Source organism: Monodon monoceros, unplaced genomic scaffold (genome assembly GCF_005190385.1).
Source record: "Monodon monoceros isolate NGI ecotype Baffin Bay Population unplaced genomic scaffold, NGI_Narwhal_1 Super_Scaffold_13, whole genome shotgun sequence".
Classification (NCBI taxonomy): Eukaryota; Metazoa; Chordata; class Mammalia; order Artiodactyla; family Monodontidae; genus Monodon; species Monodon monoceros.
In genome coordinates, this window is record NW_021703769.1 from 65,263,597 (window position 1) to 65,286,390 (window position 22,794).

General features: G+C 42.2%; 1 protein-coding gene across 3 annotated transcripts in view; it reads left to right on the plus strand.

The window, feature by feature from the left end:
* The window catches only part of METTL9 (methyltransferase like 9), a 45,711-nt gene that overhangs the window by 410 nt on the left and 22,507 nt on the right, over nt 1-22,794 (plus strand). Inside the window, exons 1-3 of one of the 3 annotated variants that reach the window (XM_029221589.1) lie at nt 1,643-2,018; nt 12,962-13,152; nt 18,485-18,694. In XM_029221589.1, the coding sequence (XP_029077422.1) occupies nt 1,851-2,018; nt 12,962-13,152; nt 18,485-18,694 (569 nt within the window). In that variant the 5' untranslated portion in view covers nt 1,643-1,850. Of the gene's footprint in view, nt 1-1,642; nt 2,019-12,961; nt 13,153-18,484; nt 18,695-22,794 lie in introns of those variants that run through there. The other 2 variants (XM_029221588.1, XM_029221590.1) reach the window with 2 other exon arrangements.

Genomic DNA, 22,794 nt, shown 5'->3' on the forward strand with positions numbered 1-22,794 from the left:
TTTTGGTCTCCTCTGTTTGCAGAAATGAAATATGTAATTTTATATGTTCATGCTGCTTTTACACTCCCCCAACCCACTCACCCCCTCTAAAAAGATGAAGGCTTTCTTTGGCACAGAGCTGCTTTATCTGTGACACTGATCCCAAGAGACAGTGGAGAGAGGTGACATGGCAAACAAACTGAATTATCTGAGCTTGTTACTATAGTTCCTTTTTGATGATTTGGGTCAGGACCACTAGAGGTTTGAACTAGATTTAGTAAGGTGCAGGCTCTTTGGGATTTGGCAGGGAGCAGTCAGGGAATATACTGGAAACAGAACACAAAGTACCCTTCCCCTTTCCCCTCCCTGCCTTTTTGTTTGTTTGTTTGTTTGTTATAGCCTGTGTTACATTAGGCAACAAGATGCCCCTGTTAGCGAAAGGTGCCAAGCTGAGAGTCTTAGAAGCTAATAAAAATGTTTGTGGATAAGCAACAGTTTTGTTCCTCAGCAGTGGATCACCACGACGCTATTAAATAAGTCTCTGAAGTGCACTAATGGAGTTAACGGAAAGGTTTCTTTTGTTTTGAACTAAAATACAGTGTATTACATTATTTCTAGTGAAGTTAAAAGCAGTCTCTAAACAAGCCTAGGAAGGTGTGAAGCTAGAGGACCCATGAAATATGTTACTCCTTAGTTGTAGCTTTGGTGGCAGCAGGAAGAACTTCAGACACAGGAACACAGTGTAACCTTTCAGTTTTGAAACGCTGCTAGGTCTTCCCGTTCTATAAATGATCAAAGAAACATTTGGGTAAATACTGCTCCCAAACCTTACTTGGCTGTAAGAGTGCTGGGTCCAACTTCCGTTTGTTAGTTCAAGGAAACAAGCAGCCAGGGACTCTAATTTGGGGTCTTCATTCTTGGACAGGGTCATCAACACACCAAAACATTACTTGCAGGTGCCCCAGCTGCAGCAACTTCCAACAAAGGCAGAGCTTTCCCCGATGCCTTTTAGAAACAGGGAGCCAGCAACCTGCCAGGCTTGGGGAACTGGGCGGGGAGGTGGGGAGGGGTTGGGGGTAACTTTTCCCCCCTAGATTCCTGTCCGCTTTGCAGCTCCTGTGAAGCAGGGTGGAGGTCCTTGGGGTGGGGGTCTGGCTGGTCGGCTCTAAATGTAAATAGGAAGCCAAGCAGCTCAGCAAGTAACAGTTAAGAAATGGCAGTCTCCATCTCTGGCAAGGACTTGGTCCAAGTGTCCGAAGGTACGAAAGGGATGAGAGTCACCCCCGGGTCAATCTGCACAACCTGGTGAAAGTCCCTCCGGGGGGGGGGGCGTGAATGAGGGGCCCAGAGGCAAAGACTAAGGCGAGGAAAGACCAGAAGAGCCGCGGACACTACCTTGGAGGGACGGGGAGGCTTCAGGTACCGCCTTGGAAATTATCTCCCCTGGCCCAAAAGTCTTAAAATCGTTTCCGCCATGATAAGGAGCCGCAACCAAACGGGAGGCGGGGACGCGCGCCACGCGGATGCGCGCTCCCTTTGTCCCACCTCCTGGCCGGCCCGCTCATTGGGAGGAGGGAGCGCGCTTCGGAGAGAACGCGCCGCAGCCGTGCGTATGTGGTCCGGGTGGAAACTGGAGCCGGCGGCGGCGGCGTTCCGGGGGCGGAGAGGACGGGGGAGGCGGGAAGGCTGCGCGCCGCCCGCTCCTCCCCACCCCCCGCCTCGGCCCTGAAGGGGCTGGATGGGCGAGTTGGGCGCGATGGCTCGATCCTGGGCGGCGGCGGCGGCGGCGGCGGCGGCGGCTGGAGGCGGTGGCGCGTCCTCCTCCTTGCCCCGGCGCCGGCGGTGATCCGAGAGAGTGGCCGCGGCCCCCGATGAGACTGCTCGCGGGCTGGCTGTGTCTGAGCCTGGCGTCCGTGTGGCTGGCGCAGAGGATGTGGACCCTGCGGAGCCCGCTCACCCGCTCCCTGTACGTGAACATGACGAGCGGCCCCGGCGGGCCGGCGGCGGCCGCCGCGGGCGGCAGGAAGGAGAACCACCAGGTACTGGGCCGAACCCGGGCCCGGCGGGGCGGGGCCGTGGCGGCCGACCTTCCCGCGCTCAGCCTGGCTATTGTGCGGGGCGTCGCGGCGAGAGGCCCCCCCCGGGCCTCGCCCCGCCGCCCCGGCCTCTCACAAAGTTTCCCTCCGTCTTCCCGGCCGGGCGCTCGGTCCCGGCCCGGCGACTCCTTTTGTTCCGCGGCGCGGGCGGAGGGCGGCCTCCCCTATCCCTCCCCGGCCCCGGCGTGCGCGGCCCGGAGCCCCGCATTGTTCCTGGGTCCCCGGCGGTGATTGCAGGCGCTCCGCCACCTCGGCGTCCGCTCCCGGCGGTGGGACGGAGGAACTTTGGGGTCGGCGCGTGGCGACTGGGACCCATCTGACACCGGGGCCTGAGAGCTAGATGATCGGACCAAACCCTTTACCCCGGACAACCTTCATCAGCTCCGAGAATCACACCGAAAAGCCGGTGCCTCTTTTTGCCTGGTTGAATTTCTGAACGTACAAAAGGTCATAAAGAAATTTAACCGTGCTTCGTGAGCCATTTAACTCTCTGGGCTCGTTCCGGTGACATTTTCCCTAAGCACTTAAAAATGTGTTTGACAGGTCGTCACTCCCATCCTATCGAACCTTCCCCTGCTACTAAAGAGAGATTGCCTTTAAACTTTGATTTTGGTATCTGACCGCAGAGATGTGATAATAAGAAAGGTGATGTAAGCTTCTACTGGAAGGGTTATTAGAACTGGGCAGGAGTGAATTCTTTAAAAAGTTGTAGTTGTGCACTGTGAACGATGGCGGTGTGGCTCGTTGGGTAGTCTTTTCATTAGCTTAGTTTTGTGCCACTTAAATATGTGCATTTGTAGTATTAAGAGTGAGATATTTCATATTTGACCGTAATGTAGTTGGAGGTTAACATGACTATTGCAAGGAGGCTTTTGAACTCTGCCAGAGTGTTCGTTTATAATAGCTAGCATTTGTAGTACATTTTGCCTTCCCAGAGAGCAGTAGCTAATTAGTTCCCATCTTGTGTCTCATAATTTTCATAGTTTTCTCATTTTCCTATGTCATTTTTCTTGTTACGCCAGGTGTTCAGAGTTTACACCGAAGTTGATTTCATGTGTTCTAATGAAACTAAAGAATTATCTAAGGAGATAAGGCTATTCATTCAGAGAAGTATTTAGTTTTTCTTTAAAAAATATTTATAGTGGCCTTTTTCTATTTTTAAAGGAAATCATAAATTTCCATAAAATTTTTTAAAATTTATAATCCCACAGCTATTGCACTTTGTTAGGTAATCACTCCTATGATATTGTTAGGAGTGCACATAAAGTTAGTCGGTGATCTTAACTTGTAAACCACATTGTTTGCTACAGATTGATCAGTCAGTTTTAGAGTTGTACTGTAGTGATAATGTAGTTACCAAAATGTCATATATCTGTAAGGAACATGGATAATGGTGTAAAACAATGAATAGAAATGTCATTTTTAACAGTTGGTAGAAATAAGTTTCTGGGTAGGATAAAAAGGAGGCTTATTTCCATTGACATGGAATTATGGTAGAGTCTCTTGGCTGTAGGTGTTTATTACAACGCTTGTGATTACCTCTACTGCAGTACACTTGATGTTTTCAGTGCTCAAAAAAGAAATAGACATATTATAAAACTGAAAAACTGTTTAAGTAACTTGATTTTTATGGGGCCTAGGTAGAATTATAGCTGTAGACATAGCCTCAGAATATGTCCTAACAAGATATCTCTGAATGTCTTCTAATTGTGTACCTTTATCAAGTTGAATCTGCCAGGTTCTAAAGGAAAAGTAATACCTCATTTACTTCATTAGGCTTCTGAGATACTAAAGTATGTGTGTACATGTGTGTGTTCTAACCAGTTGCACCTGACAGCTTGGCAGCTAATTTCTCTGAAGACTAATCTGGTGGTTTCTGAATATTAGGTGGGCGGGGGGAGATTGGCTCTTTTCCTTAGAACAATCAATCCAGACATTATTTTGAGTTGATACATGCACATTATGAAAATATTGTCCATGAACAAAGATTAAAATGAACAAAAGAAACAGGTATAGAAACCACAGTGAAATAGGAGACTGTTCTCTCTGCAACGTGGCTGAGTTGATGATTTGTTACCTGCTTTATATTTCAGGATCCTGGGTTTGCCTTATAAACTTAGTTGCTTGTGAAGTAACTTAACCCTAAACGCTTTTCCTCCCTTCAAATTAATAGTTCATACTGGGTCTTCTGGTGTTCATTTGGGTATGTGGCTTCCATAGCCAGCCACATCTGGTTCTTTTGCAGTTGCATGAAAGTGGGGTTATGGGTTTGATTGAACCATGCTTAGCACAAGTTTTCCTTATGATTATTATTTTTTTTTTTAAGTTTTATTTTTAAAAAATTTTATTTATTTTTTTTGTGGTATGCGGGCCTCTCACTGTTTTGGCCTCTCCAGTTGCGGAGCACAGGCTCCGGACGCGCAGGCTCAGTGGCCATGGCTCACGGGATCTTCCTGGACCGGGGTACGAACCCGTGTCCCCTGCATCGGCAGGCGGACTCTCAACCACTGCACTACCAGGGAAGCCCTCCTTATGGTTATTTTGATTAAGAAGTTATGGTGGTAGATTCTGTGTTTAAGACAGACCTTGGGCAATGTTTGTTCTTTAAAAATAGCTATTTAGTTACTATAGCCTTGAGAGGCAAGGCTCCTTTGAACTAAAGCAGCTCTAAAACTATAGTCGCAGCACCATTTTAATAACTCGGTTTGGTGTGCTAGCTTCAAAACTGGGATTTATGTTTCACCTTGGGAAATCGAGAAGCAAGGGAGGGCTTCTCTCAGAGCAGGGATGGATATGGCTTGCATGCCAAATTGGGCTCACTGACTTTTTTGTACAGACTGTGAAGTAAGAGTAGTTTTATACTTTTAAATGGTTGCAAAAAAATATAATCTTTTTTGTAATATGTGAAAATCTTCTTACATGAAATTCAAATTTCAGTATCCACAAATAAAGTTGTGTTAGAACAGAGCCACCAAATTTGTTTACCTATCATCTGTGAGAGCTTCCAGATACAGTGGCACAGTTGCATGGTTGCTACTTTATGACGTACAAGCCTAGAATATTTACTGTCTGGCCCTTTACAGAAAAAGGAGTTTCCTCCAGAGAAAATTTCCAGCTTCCTTAATCAGCAGCACATTCTTTTTTTTTTAAGCAGCACATTCTTAATCACAGATTGCAAGGTGGGTAGTTTGACTTACTGGGAAGAAATTGAGGCAGACAGTGAGAAACTAGATATGTGACTTTTCCATATTGGCTGACCCGGAACTTACAAAGAAGATAACAGCAACAAAAACTTTGGATCTAGTCTTTTTGAGGCATTGCACCTAGTACTTAAAGTTAATGCAACTATTAAAGAGCTATTGAAACTCTTAAAGGACTCTTAGGCCCCACTAACTAGGCTCTTGATAATAACAGTTATTCAGCAGCTTCTCAATTGATGGAGTGAAAAAAGGATTTTTATCGAACTCCTTGGAGCCAGGCCAGGACTATTTCTGCAGGTGACATACTGCAAGGTTTTTTTTTAAAAGCACAGATAACATTATCTGGAGTTAATAAGGTGTGACATAAAATTGCAAATATGTGTATATCTGACATTTTATTTTTTCACCTTCTTATATAAACTTGAACTGTGCTTTGCCATAAGCAGTGGTGGATTTAAGATAGAATTGAAATGATTTGGATTTTTTTCCAAATGAAAAAACACTTGGACATCACAGCGAAAGATCAAAGGTTATGCTAAAGGACAGATTCTGTCTGCTGTCCCTCACTCCCCAGTTACCTTATGGAGGTGGACCCAAGTCAGGCATGAGTTATCAGTGCTCAGAGGGGCCGGTCAGCTAGCCAGACAGACACTGATGGATAGGTTCGTGTCCTCCTCTGAGCTGCCTTTGAAAGTCTGGAGGCCTTTGCAGCCGAATACCAAAGAGATTTTGAAAAGGGTTTCTTCCTTCCTTATAACCTGTGTTGAAACCCTAAACAAGTGTTTGGCTTCAGTTTTACAGAACACGGGGATGCTCTGTTCTTCTGGATATACCAGAGGCCTTTATGTTCCCCTCTGAAGGTGCCCTAGGGGACCCAGGTACTTCCAGTAAAAGAGTTTTTTAGACCCTCTGAAGCGTGGTTAAAATCTTAGGATTGTAAAATACAAACAGTGAGTGAGTATTTGAAATAAAGATTGCCAGTAATTTATTCATTACATCAGAGCTGAAGCAATTTAATCTAATCTGTATAAGTTATTTCCCTCCATGGACGTGAAGGTGCCTTGTTACTCTGCACTTTGAAATCTCACATAAAGATGTTGTTGGTTTAGGTCTGTGTCATTTGTAGAAAAAGAATGAATGATTTGAATATCTCCTCCTAAGCTGTACTTATACACAAGGTGTCAATGATTAAACGTCTGGACTGACATGATTGCATTGTAGAACTGACAATGTGATTTTTGAATCCTTAGCTGTCAAGGTCAATGTCGTCAGGCTTGGTCTTACCACCTGCTGTAGTGGAAAAGATTCTGCTGGACCCCGTCAGTGGAGCCTTTCTGGTTGTTTTTAGTGGTACTGAATATCTCAGGTCTTTGCTTACTCATTTCTTTTGAGAATGGCTGGGTGCCCAGACCTACAGTGTGGTTTTTGGGCATTCCCTTGAACTTCAGTTCTCTGACTGGCTTTTGTGGACCTTGGACAGGAAGGGAAAGAAAATCAAGTTATTTTGCTTCTATTAAGTGTCAGGTACTTTAAATATATTATCCTCTCTAATCCTCATAACAACTCTTGGATGTGGTATATCCCCATTTTACAGACAGAAGATTGAGGCTGAGCAATGAAACTTGCCCAAGAGCACAGTTAACAGATGGCAGAGTTGGATTTTGAAACCCCGCTCTGTCTGGTTTCAAGGCCCAGGCTTTTCCCACTGTTTCATGGTATCTCTCCTAGGAATCCTTGTTGTCTGAGGGGCTGTGAAAGTAGACTGCCTTCTTAATGGCAGACTGTCCCCATTCTAGTGGACGTCTGTGTAGACATTGAAATTATGTAGCTGTGTGCAAAAACCAAGTTGTTCTTGCAGTTTGTGAGTTAGATAAAGATGGGACAAGTGCTTGAAGTTCTGGCTTTCATCCAGTTTGTGCATGCTTAGGTCAAGTTTAACACTGAAAAAAAAAAAAATCTTACCTGTGGTGTCTTTCTTGTGACACCAGCCAATTCTCTGACACTAACTAGGTGTTCTACAATTCACTTCTGTTTGACACTATCCGGAGTCAACAGCCCAGAGACTTAAGGGCTCCTTCCTGCATGCCAGCTACAAGTTGAGGGTCCACAGTGTACCCATGCTTCTGTCGGACTTGTTTATAAACTCTGTGGTTTCCACAACCCCCATCAGGTTAGATAACTTGCTGAAATGACTCACAGAGCTTAGGAAAACACTTTACTTCTGCTTATGGTTTATTATAGAGGATACAACTCAGGAACAGCCAAGTGGAACAGATGCATAGGGCAAGGGTTTGGGGGTTGGAGAGGGTGGCACAGAGCCTCCGTGCCCTGTCCAGGTAAGCCACCCGCCCAGCATATCAATGTGTTCAGTCACCTGGAAGCACCCAGAACCCTGTCTTTTAGGAGTTTTATGGAGGTTTCATTACCAAGGCATGACTGATGAAATCTTTGGCCTTTGGTGATTGAACTCCATCTCTAGCTTCTCTCCCCTCCCTGGATGTTAGTGGTGGGGCTGAAAGTTCCACCCTGCCCTCCCGGTCATCTCATGAGCATACAAAAGGTGTTTTATCACTCCTGAGTTTCTCTAAGGTTTTTAGGAGCTCTGTGCTGGGAACTGGCGATAAATACCAAATATTTATTTTTTATTAAAATCAGGAAGTTGGTTTTTTAAAATAACTTTCTAATTCTACTAATGTGCTCAAGTCCTTTGTATTTTGGAAGAAGAGACTATTATATCATATACCACGTGTTTGACTAGTTGAGGAACTCAAAAAAATAATTTCAGAAAAACTTTTAATTGTATCCCTCAGTCTGATAAGCAGATATAATTTTATAGGAAAATTGCATTTCTAGTTTAAAGGAATGATTCATCAAACAAGGTTATATAAAGATGAGATTTCCATGGCCTTAATGAAATCTTTAAGACATGACTCAATACTTCATTATGTTGATTAGCTGATACCCTGTCATGTCTACCTGATTTGGCTATTTATTGTTTGGCTAATTATTAGTATCTCTACAGTCTTGTTGCTAGTAGGGAGAACATTGCTATTTACTGTAACCTCTTTTAGAAGATGTTATGTTTAGTTATCACATCCTATTTCACACTTGGCATCAGCAGATGACTGCATGGCATAACTCTGGCTTGATTAGACTTTGTTATTTCAAAGATTTCCTTACTTATTTCCACTGAACAAAATTCAAGCAAACTTTAAAGGGAGATGCTAGCTCATAAGATGCTTTTTCAGACGCTGTGGTCTCCAGCTGAGGATTACAGCCCTGCAGTAGGGCTGGCACGCAGTCCTTCCAATGTGAACCTTTAACAGGCATGATACTTTGTTCTTGCCTGTGCACATTTGTCTCTGTAGTCTTTGAGGAGCACACGTTCAAAGAACTCACCTGCTTGAACATGTGCAGAAGCCTACAGACAGGCCACTTAGTGAGAGCTCATCACAGCTTTTCATTTAAGCTGGGTTGTCTGGAGAGAGGTAACTCCAGGGGGACTGCCACATGGTTGCATGGGCTCCTGCACTGACTTTCTGTCAACATCTTAAGGGCAAGGTGACTACGTATTTAAGACCTGAAGGTCCTGGCCAAGATCACGATGACATTACTTGTTTCTCTGGGTTTCTGATTTTTTCCCTCCTCTGGAATGTAAGTTCCTGGAGGCCAGTGAGTCCATCTTTAATTTTCCCTAGACCACTTTTGAGCTGGGATGGTTAGGAAATGCTAATGAAATTTTCTGGGTAAGCCCATTTAGGGGCTCTTAAGCAGTGGTGATTTTGTACCTTCAGGGACACTTGGCAGTGTCTGGGACATTTTGGGTTGTCATAACTGGAGGGTGCTACTGGCATCTGATGGGTACTGGTAAGGATGCTGCTAAACATCCTACAGTGCACAAGGCAGCCCCCATAACAAGGATTGTCCAGCTCCAAATGTCCATAGTGCTGAGGTTGAGAAACCCTGGCCTAGTGTTATTTAGTTGCTGTCTAGATCGGATTATCTTTAGACACATTTAGTCAGTCTAACTGGCCAGAATAGTTCTGCTTTCTCAGACAGATACACTGGGTAGACTGAAGCAAAGAGTAGCTTCTTTGAAAGAAACGCGTAAAAAAACCACATGCACCTAGAACAGGAGCTTGAATCAGCTGGGAGTGCTCAGAAACCCCAGGCTTCCTATTCATTCAGGAGCTATAAGGTGGGAAATGAAATGTGAAGTGCTCTGCCGGGTGCCTGGTACAAGGTAGGCACTCGGTGTGTTCCTTCATTGCTTGCTCTGCTAATGCAGTTTTGTGGTGGGTGGGTAGCTTAACTACTATTTACAGAATTGGGTTTAAGCAAGGCCTTGCAAAAACCTTGAAGTTTTAGAAATTGATGAAACCCAGTGACACCTGTCTCCATGGTTTTCCTTGTGTTCTCTCCAGGATTTTACTAGAAACTCTAAATTTTATCTTTTAGACTGCCTGTGATTTTTAACAATAATTGTTAAACAGATGAACATTTATTGTTCATCCGTATCTGTGCCAGTCACTGAAGTCAGTCATTGTCCCTGACCTTTTATGGAGCTTTCTGTCTACCTGGGAAGATAGACACCGGACATGCAATTATATACACGTATTCAGTTCAGTGGTTATAAATGTTACTGAGGAGACTTGGGAGATGTGAGAGAGTATTAGAACAGGGGATCCATCCTAGTCTGGAAGTTCAAGGGAAACTTACTTGAAGAAATATTTAGGCTTAGGTCAGTTGGGGTGGTGGGAAATGTAGGAGACAGCAAATACCATGCGAAACAGCCTTGGGAAAGGAGCCTTCCAGAAAAAGAAAGACATAGTGAGTGGCTGGGTGTTATGGATCGGTAGGGAGTGTCGTGAGGTGAGGCTGTGGACACAGAATGGACAAATCCTGTAGGGCCTTGTAAGCCATATTTAGTATTTGGATATTAAGACTTCTCTGAAGCAGGGTATTGACATGATTAGATTTGCATCTGAAATTTGCATTTTTAAAGAGATATGCTTGACCACTTAAGTTTTCTAAGTGTACAATTCAGTGCTTATTAGTATAGTCACAAAGGTGTACAACCATCATCACTTTCTAATTTTAGAACATTTTCATCACTCGATACAGAAACCCCATATTCATTAGCAGACACTCCCCATTGCCTCCTCTCCCCAAACCCTTGGTAACCGTGATCCACTTTCTACTTTCTGTCTCTGGACCTGCCTGTTCTGGACAATTCATGTAAATGAAATCATGTAATTTGTGGCCTTTTGTGACTGGTGTATTTCACTTAGCATAATATTCATAGTTCATGTTGTCTCATGAATCAGTACCTCATTCCTTTTTATGGCTGAAATAATATTCCGTTGTATGGATCAATCACATGTTGTTTATCCATTCATCAGTTGATGGACATTGGGGCTGTTTCCACTTTTTGGTAGTTATGAATAATGCTGCTATGGAGTTGACATTAGTATCATACAAATGGTCAGGAGGAACATGGAATTCAACCTTCATCTTTAAAGAGAAGGGCATTACTCCTTTTTATTCTGTAGCACATTCTTTTCAGTAAGCATTTTCTTTTCTGAAAGATTTGTATGGCAGTAAAGGTTCAACCACATGTGTTAATGTGTTAATGTTGATGAATTGAGAGAAATGCTGTTAAAAACTTGAGTTTTGGGGAGCACTTGAAAGCATTATTTGCAGTTAATGGTGCCAATTCTTGCTTAGTTCTGGAAGTCAGAGTCTGTTATTGTTCTGGTTGTCCATTTACAAGTGGATGCCAAAGAATTCTTAGCTCCTCTGTTCCACTTGAATGACTTCTTGTCCACGTTAATAGAATGTACCTGATTGCCTATTACCAAGGTGATGGCTTTCATCTTGATTAGTCATTTCAGAGAATTAAGAGAAAATAAAAGTTAGAATGGCCCCAGTATTACAGAGTTCAGAATGTGAACCAGGAGGTCAGGCATATAATAAAAAATGGTTTATGACCTGCACTGGGGCATAACTTCAGGCACAATGAGTGTTAAGAATTAGTTAATGATTAAGCATGAACGTTTTCAGACCAAGGAAAAAAGTGTAGGCAGTGAATGTAAGAAGCTTCAAAGCTTATCATGTAGAGTGGGAAAAATAAAAATAGTATCAAGCTGAAGCAGTTTTGGTAAAAGTGTTTAATGGTAAATTAACACAAATCAGTCAACAATTGGAAAGATTTGGTTTATCAAGTCAGGGCACAGAGTTCGTAAAAAGATAGTTAATCTTTGAAATCTTAATGTGCCTGTCTGCTTCTTTGTATTGGTTTATAACTGGTTCCTTTCAATGTTAGTGTCGGGAATATTACCCAAGATTTCATTCAATATTTAGCAAGCTTAGGATGACTGTAAAATTGGTCCATCAATTGTGCAGGCAGTTACAGGACACCTACTGCTGAGGAATGGTCGTGTTTGTCAGGGGGAAGCAGGTTACTTTTGGCTGCTCATTGGGAGAGATTGATTGTCTCTTAGTGGGTAACAGATTAATAGTAACTGGCCTACTCTGCAGTTTCATCGTGGTACTTAATGGACTTACTTTTGTTTATCAGGCCATGTCAGAGGACTTTATCTCATGACTGTTATTATTACAGCAGTCTCATGTGTCTGGTCCTATATTGAGGATTGGCCTGCACTAACTTGCTTAATCCTCTAAATAACCTACCAGGATAGATAGAAACCAGTGACATCTCTAGTCTACAGACGAATTTACAGAGGCTCAGAGATTAAGTGACTTGTGTGAGCTCATACACAGGAATGGCTGAGCCAGGACTTGATGATGAGCTCACTGTAAAGCTGCTGCGCCCTACAGGCTGCTTACCCCCTTCTCTGGTATACTAACGCTAGATGAAAATGGGGCACATTTATTACGGAAGATTACATTTCATCCACAGTTGAGGTTCTTGAATTTTGTTCTAAAAGTGTGTTCTGGTTAGAGCCTTTTCCTAGAAATCTGGTTCTTAGCATGTTATTACTTTGTCTTCTCATTGGTTGCATGTGACCTTAAGTAACTTCTTAATCTTTCTCAAGCATACTTGACTCCTGTCTAGCAGAATGTTATATGACCTGGTAAAGCACACCTCAGTGTTCCTAAAGGTCCCTATTTAGCCCACAAGAAGAAGCGCAGCTTAATCTGGTCACTGGAATATTAAATTCTGCTGTTCCTCCTCCGCTTACTTGATTTGTCTGGTGGTTTCGAGTTAAATCATTGCATTGGGTGACTGTTTTCTTATCTAAAAACAAGGTTAATGCTGGTAGTTATTGCCTTATGTTGAATCCCAGTGAAGGAGAGGCCAACAGTTTTCCTAATCTTGGGGTGCAGGGGGATATAGTGACAGAGTTTTGGGCCAGGAGTCAGAGCACTTGGACGGTGGCCTGGCTCTGTCACTTACTGAGCTGCATGACCCGGAAGCCTCTTCACCCGTCCCCCACTCTCTCTGCGTACCCTGAAGGTAATGAGAATTAAGCCAGAGATTATGTGTGAGGAAATACTTTATACCTTATAGGCCATATGAGAGATGATGATGATTCTTAAAGTGCCGTGAGATTATAACATTTGGAAATCTTAGATTTAATTTAGTCTTCTGTTTTTTGTTTTTGGACTTCTTAGATGACGCTTCAGTTGTATGTTTTCATTTTTTTTCTTCTTTCTTTTTAGTGGTATGCGTGCAACAGAGAGAAATTATGTGAATCACTCCAGGCTGTCTTTGTTCAGAGTTACCTTGATCAAGGAACACAGATCTTCTTAAACAACAGCATTGAGAAATCGGGCTGGCTGTTTATCCAATTATATCACTCTTTTGTGTCATCTGTTTTTAGCCTGTTTATGTCTAGAACATCTATCAATGGGTAAGTGAATCTTGGATACTTTTTTCTTTATCCTTAGGTCTAAAAAAAGAAAAGGAAAACGAAAAGTTACCTTGTTGAGATGTTGACCACCTCTACAGCTACAACACTTCTAGTCAGAATCCTTGGCACAGTGTCTCAGCCTCTGCAATTATGCTTTTAAAATTCACTGTAACTTGATCTTGATAAACAGCCTCATTGGTCTGTATTTCTGTGATGGGAATCACAGTGCTTCCCACTTTGATGTGCACAGGAATCACCTGGGTATCTGGTTAAACGGCAGATTCTGAGTCAGTAGGTCTGGGGTGGGACCAGAGATTTTGCATTTTTAACATGTTCCAGGTGATGCCTATGCTGATCTATTAGAGAGGAGCAAGATGGTTGGAACCAGGCCCTTAATACAGGCTGAAAAGTAAGATCTTTGCCTTAAGCACACTTCCCAGGAGCAAGTTTTTTTGGGAAGGATCTAATTCAGCCCAGCAGTGGATGGTGGCTTGTTCGAGTGAAGGGTTCTCCATCTGTTCTTTCTTTCTTTCTTTTTTAAAATATTTATTTATTTATTTGGTTGTGCTGGGTCTTAGTTGCGGCAGGCGGGCTCCTTAGTTGTGGCACGTGGGCTTCTTAGTTGTAGCATGAGGGCTCTTAGTTGCGGCATGCATGTGGGATCTAGTTCCCTGACCAGGGATCGAACCCAGGCCCCCTGCATTGGGAGTGTGGAGTCTTAACCATTGTGCCACCAGGGAAGTCCCTCCATCTATTCTTACTTATTGTTTAGACTCACCAGAATTTTGTAAACATTGTGGAATTCTCTGTCCCTAGAGTGGTTCTCTCATATAAGTCTATGGAAGAAGCTTTAGGAATATTTTTATCCTTTCTTGGCCAAATTTTCAGACACCGCAAAGCCTAAGAATCCAGAACTCCAAAGAGAAAAGCAGCAGGGCTCAGTGCTTGAAAAGCCTGTTGGACCTCTTGAAGCCACTGGCTGGGCCCACTTTTTCTTCCCTTGAGGTTTGGAGCCAGCTTCTACTGAATGTCTGGATCCCCAGTCTATCATCTGGTCCTTAAATATGTTTTCAGGAACCATGAGCCGTTTCTCAAGATTTCTTCATTGTTTATATGAAATTGCCTTAAATTTGCTTTAGCAAACAGTTGTTATTTTTGTGTTGGTAGTTGAGTTTAAACAACTTGGTCTGACATTTTGTTTCTAAAATTCACGGCATTGAATTTCTGTTCTGTACCATTTATTTTTTCGCTGGGAAAGCAGACAAGTCACCGCAGCAGTGATTTTTAACCTTTTTGGGGTCCTGTACCTCTTTGAAAGTGATATAAAGTAGAAATCCTCTCTTCAAATAGTCCTTACATTCAGCATTTTGCATATAATTTAGGGAGATTTCAAACTCTAAACTGCTTCCCCCTACCTCTACCCTGTTCACCCCTGGTTAAAATTCTCTGCTCTGGGATTTCACAATTTGGTCAAAGGGGCAATAAGATTAATAAATCCGTTTTGGCTTATCTTATCCACAGCTCTTCTGCTTTTCTTTTTTAAATAACCCTCATCCCCACCCCTTCATCCCCCCTTGGCACCCTTCTCCCCCAACAAAACAAAAACATCTCTTGCCCTGTGTCCTATTCTCAGCTGGAAGCTTAACTTTGAGCCCACTGGGAATTTCTGTCTATGGCAATGGAAGCTTATTACCACAAGTGGCTGTCTCTTATAGAAATAATTACTATGGTAACCTTTTTTTAAAGAATATTTATTTATTTTATTTATTTTGTGGGGTTTTTTTGGCTGCGTTGGGTCTTAGTTGCGGCATGCGGGATCTTTGTTGCGGAACGTGAGATCTTTTCCATGCGGTGCGTGGGCTCTTTGTTGAGGCTTGCGGGCTTCTCTCTAGTTGTGGCGTGAGGGTTTTCTCTCTCTGGTCGTAGCGCATGGGCTCCAGAGGCCGTGGGCACTGTAGTTTGTGGCACCCAGGCTCTCGCATTAAGGTGTGGGAGCTCAGTAGTTGTGGCTCGTGGGCTTAGTTGCCCCGCGGCATGTGGGATCTTAGTTCCCTGACCAGGGATCAAGCCGTGTCCCCTGCATTGGAAGGCAGATTCTTTACCACTGGACCACCGGGGAAGTCCCTATGGTAACCTTCTTGAATTAAAAAGATAAGGTACTTATCGACGTCCTTTACTGGAAAGGGGAAGACCAAGTAAGGAGAGACTTGATAGCTGTTTTCAGAGTTTATTTTATAAGGAAGATATTTGTAAGGAGGTTTATCTCCTCTGTAGACTCTAAATCTAGAGAGAACTTAGAGAACGTAGGATGGTTTTTTACATACACACACACACACCAAAAAAATACATCGACATCACTAACTTTGGGAGTTAAAGACAAATTAGAGAGCCATACCTCTCCGTGGTATGTGTTTGCTGGAAACCGTATACTGAGCAAAAGTCAGTGTCTTGGTATTTTAAGTGGGATAATTCTTCATTGTGTGGGACTGTCCCACACATTGCAGGAAGTCTGACTTTTCTGACCTTGCCCTCTAAGTGACAGTAGCACCCTCAAGTAATTGTGACCACCCAAAACTCTTCCCACCTACTCCCAGGGCTTCCTAGAGACCAAAATTCATCTGGGCTCGATGAATTTAGATTTTTTTTTTCTTTTGGCAGTTTAAATCTTTTTGTGTAGCCTCTGTTGCTCATGATCTTTGGAAATAGAACAATGCTTCTCTCTCTGGTGCCTTTCAACCTGAGCTCTGACCTCAGATGACCTCTAGCTCTAGAATTTTATGATTATCATGTCAAGGGTCCTTAGACTCCAAAGAGATGGCTAGGGAAGCATGTTATTTTAAAATTGGGAAAGTTTAAGCCATGTAACTGTTCTGCAACTTACTTTTGGTCCTATGGCAAGTTAGCACCAGCATTTGAAACATGTACCCCCAAGCCTGTGACCTCTCTTAGCTCTTGTTCTGACTCTGGCTCCCATGTGAAATTTTGTATAGCTATTTCAGGAAGTTCAGCTCCTTTTCTCAGATTTCTTTTTCAGCCTGTTTTCCCACTAGAAGATAGGAACAATTGAGGATTAAAAACAACTTGTCTTTTAGGAGATGTTTTCTCTGGGAGCTAGTTGTATTGGGTGAAAGTCTCTGAGGGTCCCCCCCACCCCATTTTTTAGCATTTCTGTAGGGCAGAAGATTTACTGCAAGTATATTGTTAGATTTGGTTGACCTCTTCTAAGGGAAAGGGGAGGAGGAGTTTGTTATATGAGCTCCATATTTTAATTTTTTCCTGGAACTGGTCTTACCAGGAACACCCATTGCACACGTCCTTCCAGTCACTGTGTAACAAACATATTGCACCTTAGGATTATTTCCAGAAAGCAGCAGTATGGTACAGATTTCCCTGCCATTTCCTAGACCAGTGGTTTTCAGGCTTTTCCAGGGTCTGAAGAGGAAGCGCCTCAGGAGCTGCTTCAGGCTGCAGAGAAAGGCCTAGGAGTGGGCTGGCAGCAGCGCTGAGGCTCTCAACCTCATTTCAGCAGCAGCTCTCCTGTTACATTTTACATTGTCCATGAGTAACGTCTGCTTCATTTAAAGAAACGGTTCTGCTGCTTAAAGGAAGTTTGAGAATCCCTGCCCTAGACAGACTGGGATTTGAGAGCTAGAAAGCAAGTTCTAAATAGGGAGTGCATTTTATTTCCCAAGATGATGCTTCCTCAGGACTTGGTTTGATCTGTAGCTGCTTTTAGGAGAGCTCTCTTTGATCTCCATTTTAACTCCTCTTTTTTTCAAAGGCATTACTATGTTTTAGATGTTTTTTAGGATTTTTAGAAATAATAGGACCCAGCCAATTGTATAACATACAAACTGACACAAGTATGAATCTACTTTTTAAATGCAGATTAACTGATATCACAAGGACCACTCTTCCTCTTTTCTCTAGTGTCTCTTAAAAATCTAATACCTAGAGCTATTTTTTATACTCATTGTTCAGTTTCATATTCTAAATGGCTTTTTCCCCCTATTTGCTTTTTCTGCTTAGTGTTATTGGCTAGTCTTGTGGTCTGATCCTGTTGGCCTGTCATTTTTTTAAACCGATATACATGTTTTCTATTACTCCTTCCATCTTTCCTTCCTATTTTGACTTAAATTCTTCACATTCATCTTTTTTTTTTTTTCTTTGCGGTACACGGGCCTCTCACAGTTGGGGCCTCTCCCGTCGCGGAGCACAGGCTCCGGACGCGCAGGCTCAGCGGCCATGGCTCAGGGGCCCAGCCGCTCCGCGGCATGTGGGATCTTCCCGGACCGGGGCATGAACCCTTGTCCCCTGCATCGGCAGGCGGACTCTCAACCACTGCACCACCAGGGAGGCCCCACATTCATCTTTTAATTTCTTATATATTTCTTCTTCCCTTCCCACCTTTTATTCCTCTCCTTTCCCCACTCTTTTTGGTGTATTGTTTGCAGCCTCAAAGGCAGACGATGATATCTAGAGGTGTTTTCTTATTTTATTAACTTTGCTTTTTAATCATAAATCATATAAAAGATATATATTTTAATCGTATAATCTTATAAAATAAACATTGTGTAAGTTCAGAGGCTGTTGGTGTTGAGTCACTACTTTGTGTGGATGTTGGGTGGAAGTGCTTATCTTGTATAGAGTCATCCTTTTTTTTTTTTTTTTTTAAACATCTTTATTGGGGTATAATTGCTTTACAATGGTGTGTTAGTTTCTGCTTTATAACAAAGTGAATCAGTTATACATATACATATGTTCCCATATGTCTTCCCTCTTGCGTCTCCCTCCCTCCCACTCTCCCTATCCCACCCCTCCAGGCTGTCACAAAGCACCGAGCTAATATCCCTGTGCCTTGCGGCTGCTTCCCCTTAGCTATCTACCTTACTACGTTTGTTAGTGTGTATATGTCCATGACTCTCTCTCGCCCTGTCAAAGCTCACCCTTCCCCCTCCCCATATCCTCAAGTCCGTTCTCCAGTAGGTCTGCGTCTTTATTCCTGTCTTACCCCTAGGTTCTTCATGACATTTTTTTTCCCCTTAAATTCCATATATATGTGTTAGCATACGGTATTTGTCTTTTTCTTTCTGACTTACTTCACTCTGTATGACAGACTCTAGGTCTATCCATCTCATTACAAATAGCTCAATTTCGTTTCTTTTTAAGGCTGAGTAATATTCCATTGTATATATGTGCCACATCTTCTTTATCCATTCATCCGATGATGGGCGCTTGGGTTGTTTCCATCTCCGGGCTATTGTAAATAGAGCTGCAATGAACATTTTGGTACATATAGAGTCATCCATTTTTGTCCTTTTTTCTTTTCCAGGTTGCTAGGAAGAGGCTCAATGTTTGTCTTTTCACCAGATCAGTTTCAGAGACTGCTTAAAATTAATCCAGACTGGAAAACGCATAGACTTCTTGATTTAGGTGCTGGAGATGGAGAAGTCACAAAAATAATGAGCCCTCATTTTGAAGAAATTTACGCCACTGAGCTGTCTGAAACTATGATATGGCAGCTTCAGAAGAAGAAATACAGGTATAATTTTTAGACATGGTTTAGAGTATATTTCTTGGTTTTAGATGTATTGCTTCTTGAGATTATATTATTTAAAGAATATAAATCAGAAACAATTTCCATGATGAGGAATTAAAAAAAAATCTTTCCATATTACAGTTGACTCTTGAACAATGCAGGGGTTAATTCACGTATAATTACAGTCAGCCCTCTGTATCTGCAGTTCCTGCACATCTGCGGATTTAACCAACCATGGACTGTGTAGTATTGTAGTATTTACCTTTGAAAAATATGGGCAGTGTATAAGTGGACCCAGGCAGTTCAAACCTGCATTGTTCAAGGGTCAGCTGTACAAGTAAGTGGAAATTGAGAGAGAAATCATCTTTCCTTGGCAGTGTTCTTCTGAACTAGAGGTTTTGGCACTGTAGGAAGGAAAAGAGTGGGTGAGAGACAGCTTGGAGAAGAGAGATCAGATGTAGGGACTTGTTCCCTAATTTGAATCTGGCATTCTCAAATCTTGTTTTTTGTTTGTTTATTTTTTTTAATTAAAAAAAGCTTTTTAAAAATTGTGGTAAAAATATGTAACATAAAATTTACCACTTTAACCGTTTTTAAGTGTACAGTTCAGTAGTATTAAGTATATTTGCACTGTGGTGTAACCATCATCACCATTCATCTCCAGAACCTTTTTATCTTTCCCAACTAAAACTTTGTACCCACTAAACACTGATTCCCCAGTCCTCTGTCCCCCTGGCTCCTGGCAGCCACCATTCCACTTGCTGTCTTTGCGAATTTGACTATTCTAGGAACCTCGAATAAGAGGAACTGTACAATATTTGTCCTTTTGTGATGGGCTTATTTCATTGAGCATAATGTCTTTAAGGTTCATCCACGTGGTAGCATATGTCAAAATCTCCTTTCTTTTTAAGGCTGAATAATATTCCATCGTATGTATATGCCACATTTTGTTTATCCATTCATTTGTCGATGGACGCTTGGGTTGCTTCTACCTTTTAGCTATTGTGAATCATGCTGCTGTGAACATGGGTGTACAGATATCTGTTTGAGTCACTGCTTTCCCTTCTTTTGGGTATATACCCGGAAGTGGAATTGCTGGATCAAATGGTAAGTCTGTGTTTAATTTTTTGATGCATTGCCATACCTTTTCCACAGCAGCTGCACCATTTTACGTCCCACTTGCAATGTACAAGTGTTCCAGTTTCTCTACATCTTCACCAATACGTGTTGTTTTCTGTTTTTTTGATAATATCCATCCAAATGGATGTGAAATGTCAAATCTTGGGTTTTAGACCATCTGCTGCTTGAGAGACTTGGGAAGAAGGTTATTCTTAATTCAGTATGGATTCTATTGAATGGGGGGAGACGGTGCTGAGTATGGAATGGGGGAGGTGGAGGTAGAGCCTGCTTCCTTCTCTGATATATTTGAAGCTGGGCTTAGGCTTAGAAAGAAAGGAGAGAATTATGTACTCCCTCACTTTCCTACCCAGCTAAGTTCCTAAGTAGGAGACTATCTTAGGAACAGACTAACCCTAGAGACAGAGCATTAGCATAGCTCTTGGAGCAGGATTAGATTTAAATTTTGGCAAAACATGGTCATTTTTAGCCTGGGGAAGAGAAGACCAAGTAGGAAGGAGGGGAAGGGAAGATTACTGTAAATGGGTATTTAAAGGGATTTATATGGAAGGAGGCCCACCTACCCTGGGCCATGGCCTTGCTTGTTTGCCTGACATTCAAACCCTTCTGAGACTAAGTGCCCAAAAGGAATTTTCAGTGAGACTTCAGATGTTTGAATTAGTGATTCAATATATGTAGAGTTTACATGTTATGTTACCTGATAAACTTGTACACCATATAAAAAATACTTAGTTATTGGGAATTCCCTGGCAGTCCAGTGCTTAGGACTCAGCACTTTCACTGCTGTGGCCCAGGTTCAGTCCCTGGTCGGGGAACTAAGATTCTGCAAGCTGCGTGGAGCGGCCAAAACAAAACAAAACAACTTATTTTTTTTTTCCCTAATAAATATTTCATATGCCAAAATCTGTTTGCAGTTTGATAGGGAAGTTATACTGGTTGACACTCCCTTCACAATATTATTAGTATGAAATAGAAACGTATTCACAAAAGTGGCAACTTTTGGTACAGTTTGACATTTTAATGGGCAAGCGGTATCTTACTAAGTTTAGGGTTCGCCTAATCCATGATGGCAGGGCAGACTTTTAGCTTCCATGGTTTTTTTTTTGGCTTCTTTTTGGGAGGTAGCTGTTTTTTGTTTCTCTTCAATATCTGGGCTCATGAAAAACTGGCTTTTTAATAAAGGTTCTGGATGTCACTTTTGAAATAAACCCATAAAACAGAAAATGGCCAGGTTTTCCCTCTGTTTTGCCAGGATATTATTGTTTATGCCAGAAAACCTGATTGTAAAATTTAGGGATATGGCTTTGATTTTTAAAACAAAACAATAAATTTTCTCTACATTGCTGGTATTTTGTTTTTTATTTAGGATTTATCAAAATACTGATTGCTTTGTTACTTCTCTAAGGAAAATGTATTTTAAATCCCCCTGAAGGTAAACTATTACTTAACTCACTTTCTTGAAAATAATAACCCCCTGAACGGACGCCTTTCTTCTAGGGTTAGAAATGCTGTTTTGGAAGAGCCATAGACATTTAGGAAGGGATTATACAATTACTTTTTGATTGTGTGTACTAATGAACAGTTCCACAATTCAAATGACAATAAATAAAAACTGTTGTTTGGCAGGAAGAAAATTTTGGCAGCATGGTTACCTTCCTTAGTCTGCTTTACCAAAAGTTAACGTGAAAATTTGTTGATATGATCTGAATGGTGGTTTGTAGATAGTGGAGGAAACAAGTGTGTGGCAAGATGCGGACTGGCAACGTGGACGGGTTTGGAATTAAGTCTGCACGGGCAGTTCACGTGTGGGTAGTTCAGAAGGAGTTGCGTATACATTTTTGACACCAGAGAACAAAGATCTTTAATGTAAATTTGAAAGATGCTTGACTTTAATCCATTATCTATAGGTTATCTTGATCTATAGGGATCTTTCTTGAAAGGAAAAGAAAATATTGTGGTTAATTCTATTTCTTGTTTTCATACCCTCTTTTCTTTTTTAACAAAAAGATACTGGAGACTGAAGGGATGGCCATTCACTCTCAACCCACCACCCTGGAAGCATTTATTCAAGGACTGATTGTTAGGTTCTTTCTCACCTTATATGGAGAGAGCAGGTTCATTGACCTGAATAACATACTAGGAGAGTTTCCAAGTTGTAATTTCTACTCTGCTAGAGATTTACAGTGTGACCTTGGACAAGTCACTTCTTTCATTTTTCTCATAAGAAGAGGAAGATTCTAACAACTTGTTGGGATTCCTGGGCTAATATGCAGTTTGAGTGGGGCTGATAAATATGTCTTCATCAGTGGAACTGAGTTTACAAGTAGAAATCACAAAACAGAAGTAAAGATGAAGTTGGACCTCTATAGGTATAGTTTTAACTGTCCCGGTATTAAGGCTATAATTTTCTGTCATGAGCATGTGTTTCTGTCTTTCAAAATTACCAACATGGAAACTACCTATCCTCAAATAATTCTGAGATGGATTTAGTTAGATTATTCTAGATATTTTTAAAAATAAAATTACTTATTATTTATTGGGTCTTCGCTGATGCGCGCAGCCCCTCTCCAGTTGTGGTGAGCAGGGGCCCCTCCTCGTTTTGGTGCGCTGGCCTCTCATTGCGGTGGTTTCTCCCGTTGCGGAGCACGGGCTCGAGGTGCTTGGGCTTCAATAGTTGTGCCTCGCCGGCTCCAGAGCGCAGGCCCAGCAGCCGTGACGCACGGACCCAGCTGCTCTGCGGCATGTGGGATCTTCCTGGACCAGGGCTCAAACCCATGTCCCCTGCATTGGCAGGCGGATTCTTAACCACTGCACCACAAGGGAAGCCCACGTTATTCTAGATTAAAACATGCTGATGATGTTGGGTTCTGCTTCGTTTTAGATCAGGCCTAATTTTTTTTTTTTTTAAATCAAATATGTAATTTGTCTTTTGCAAGTTTATGAATTTAAATTGACTGCTTGGCTAA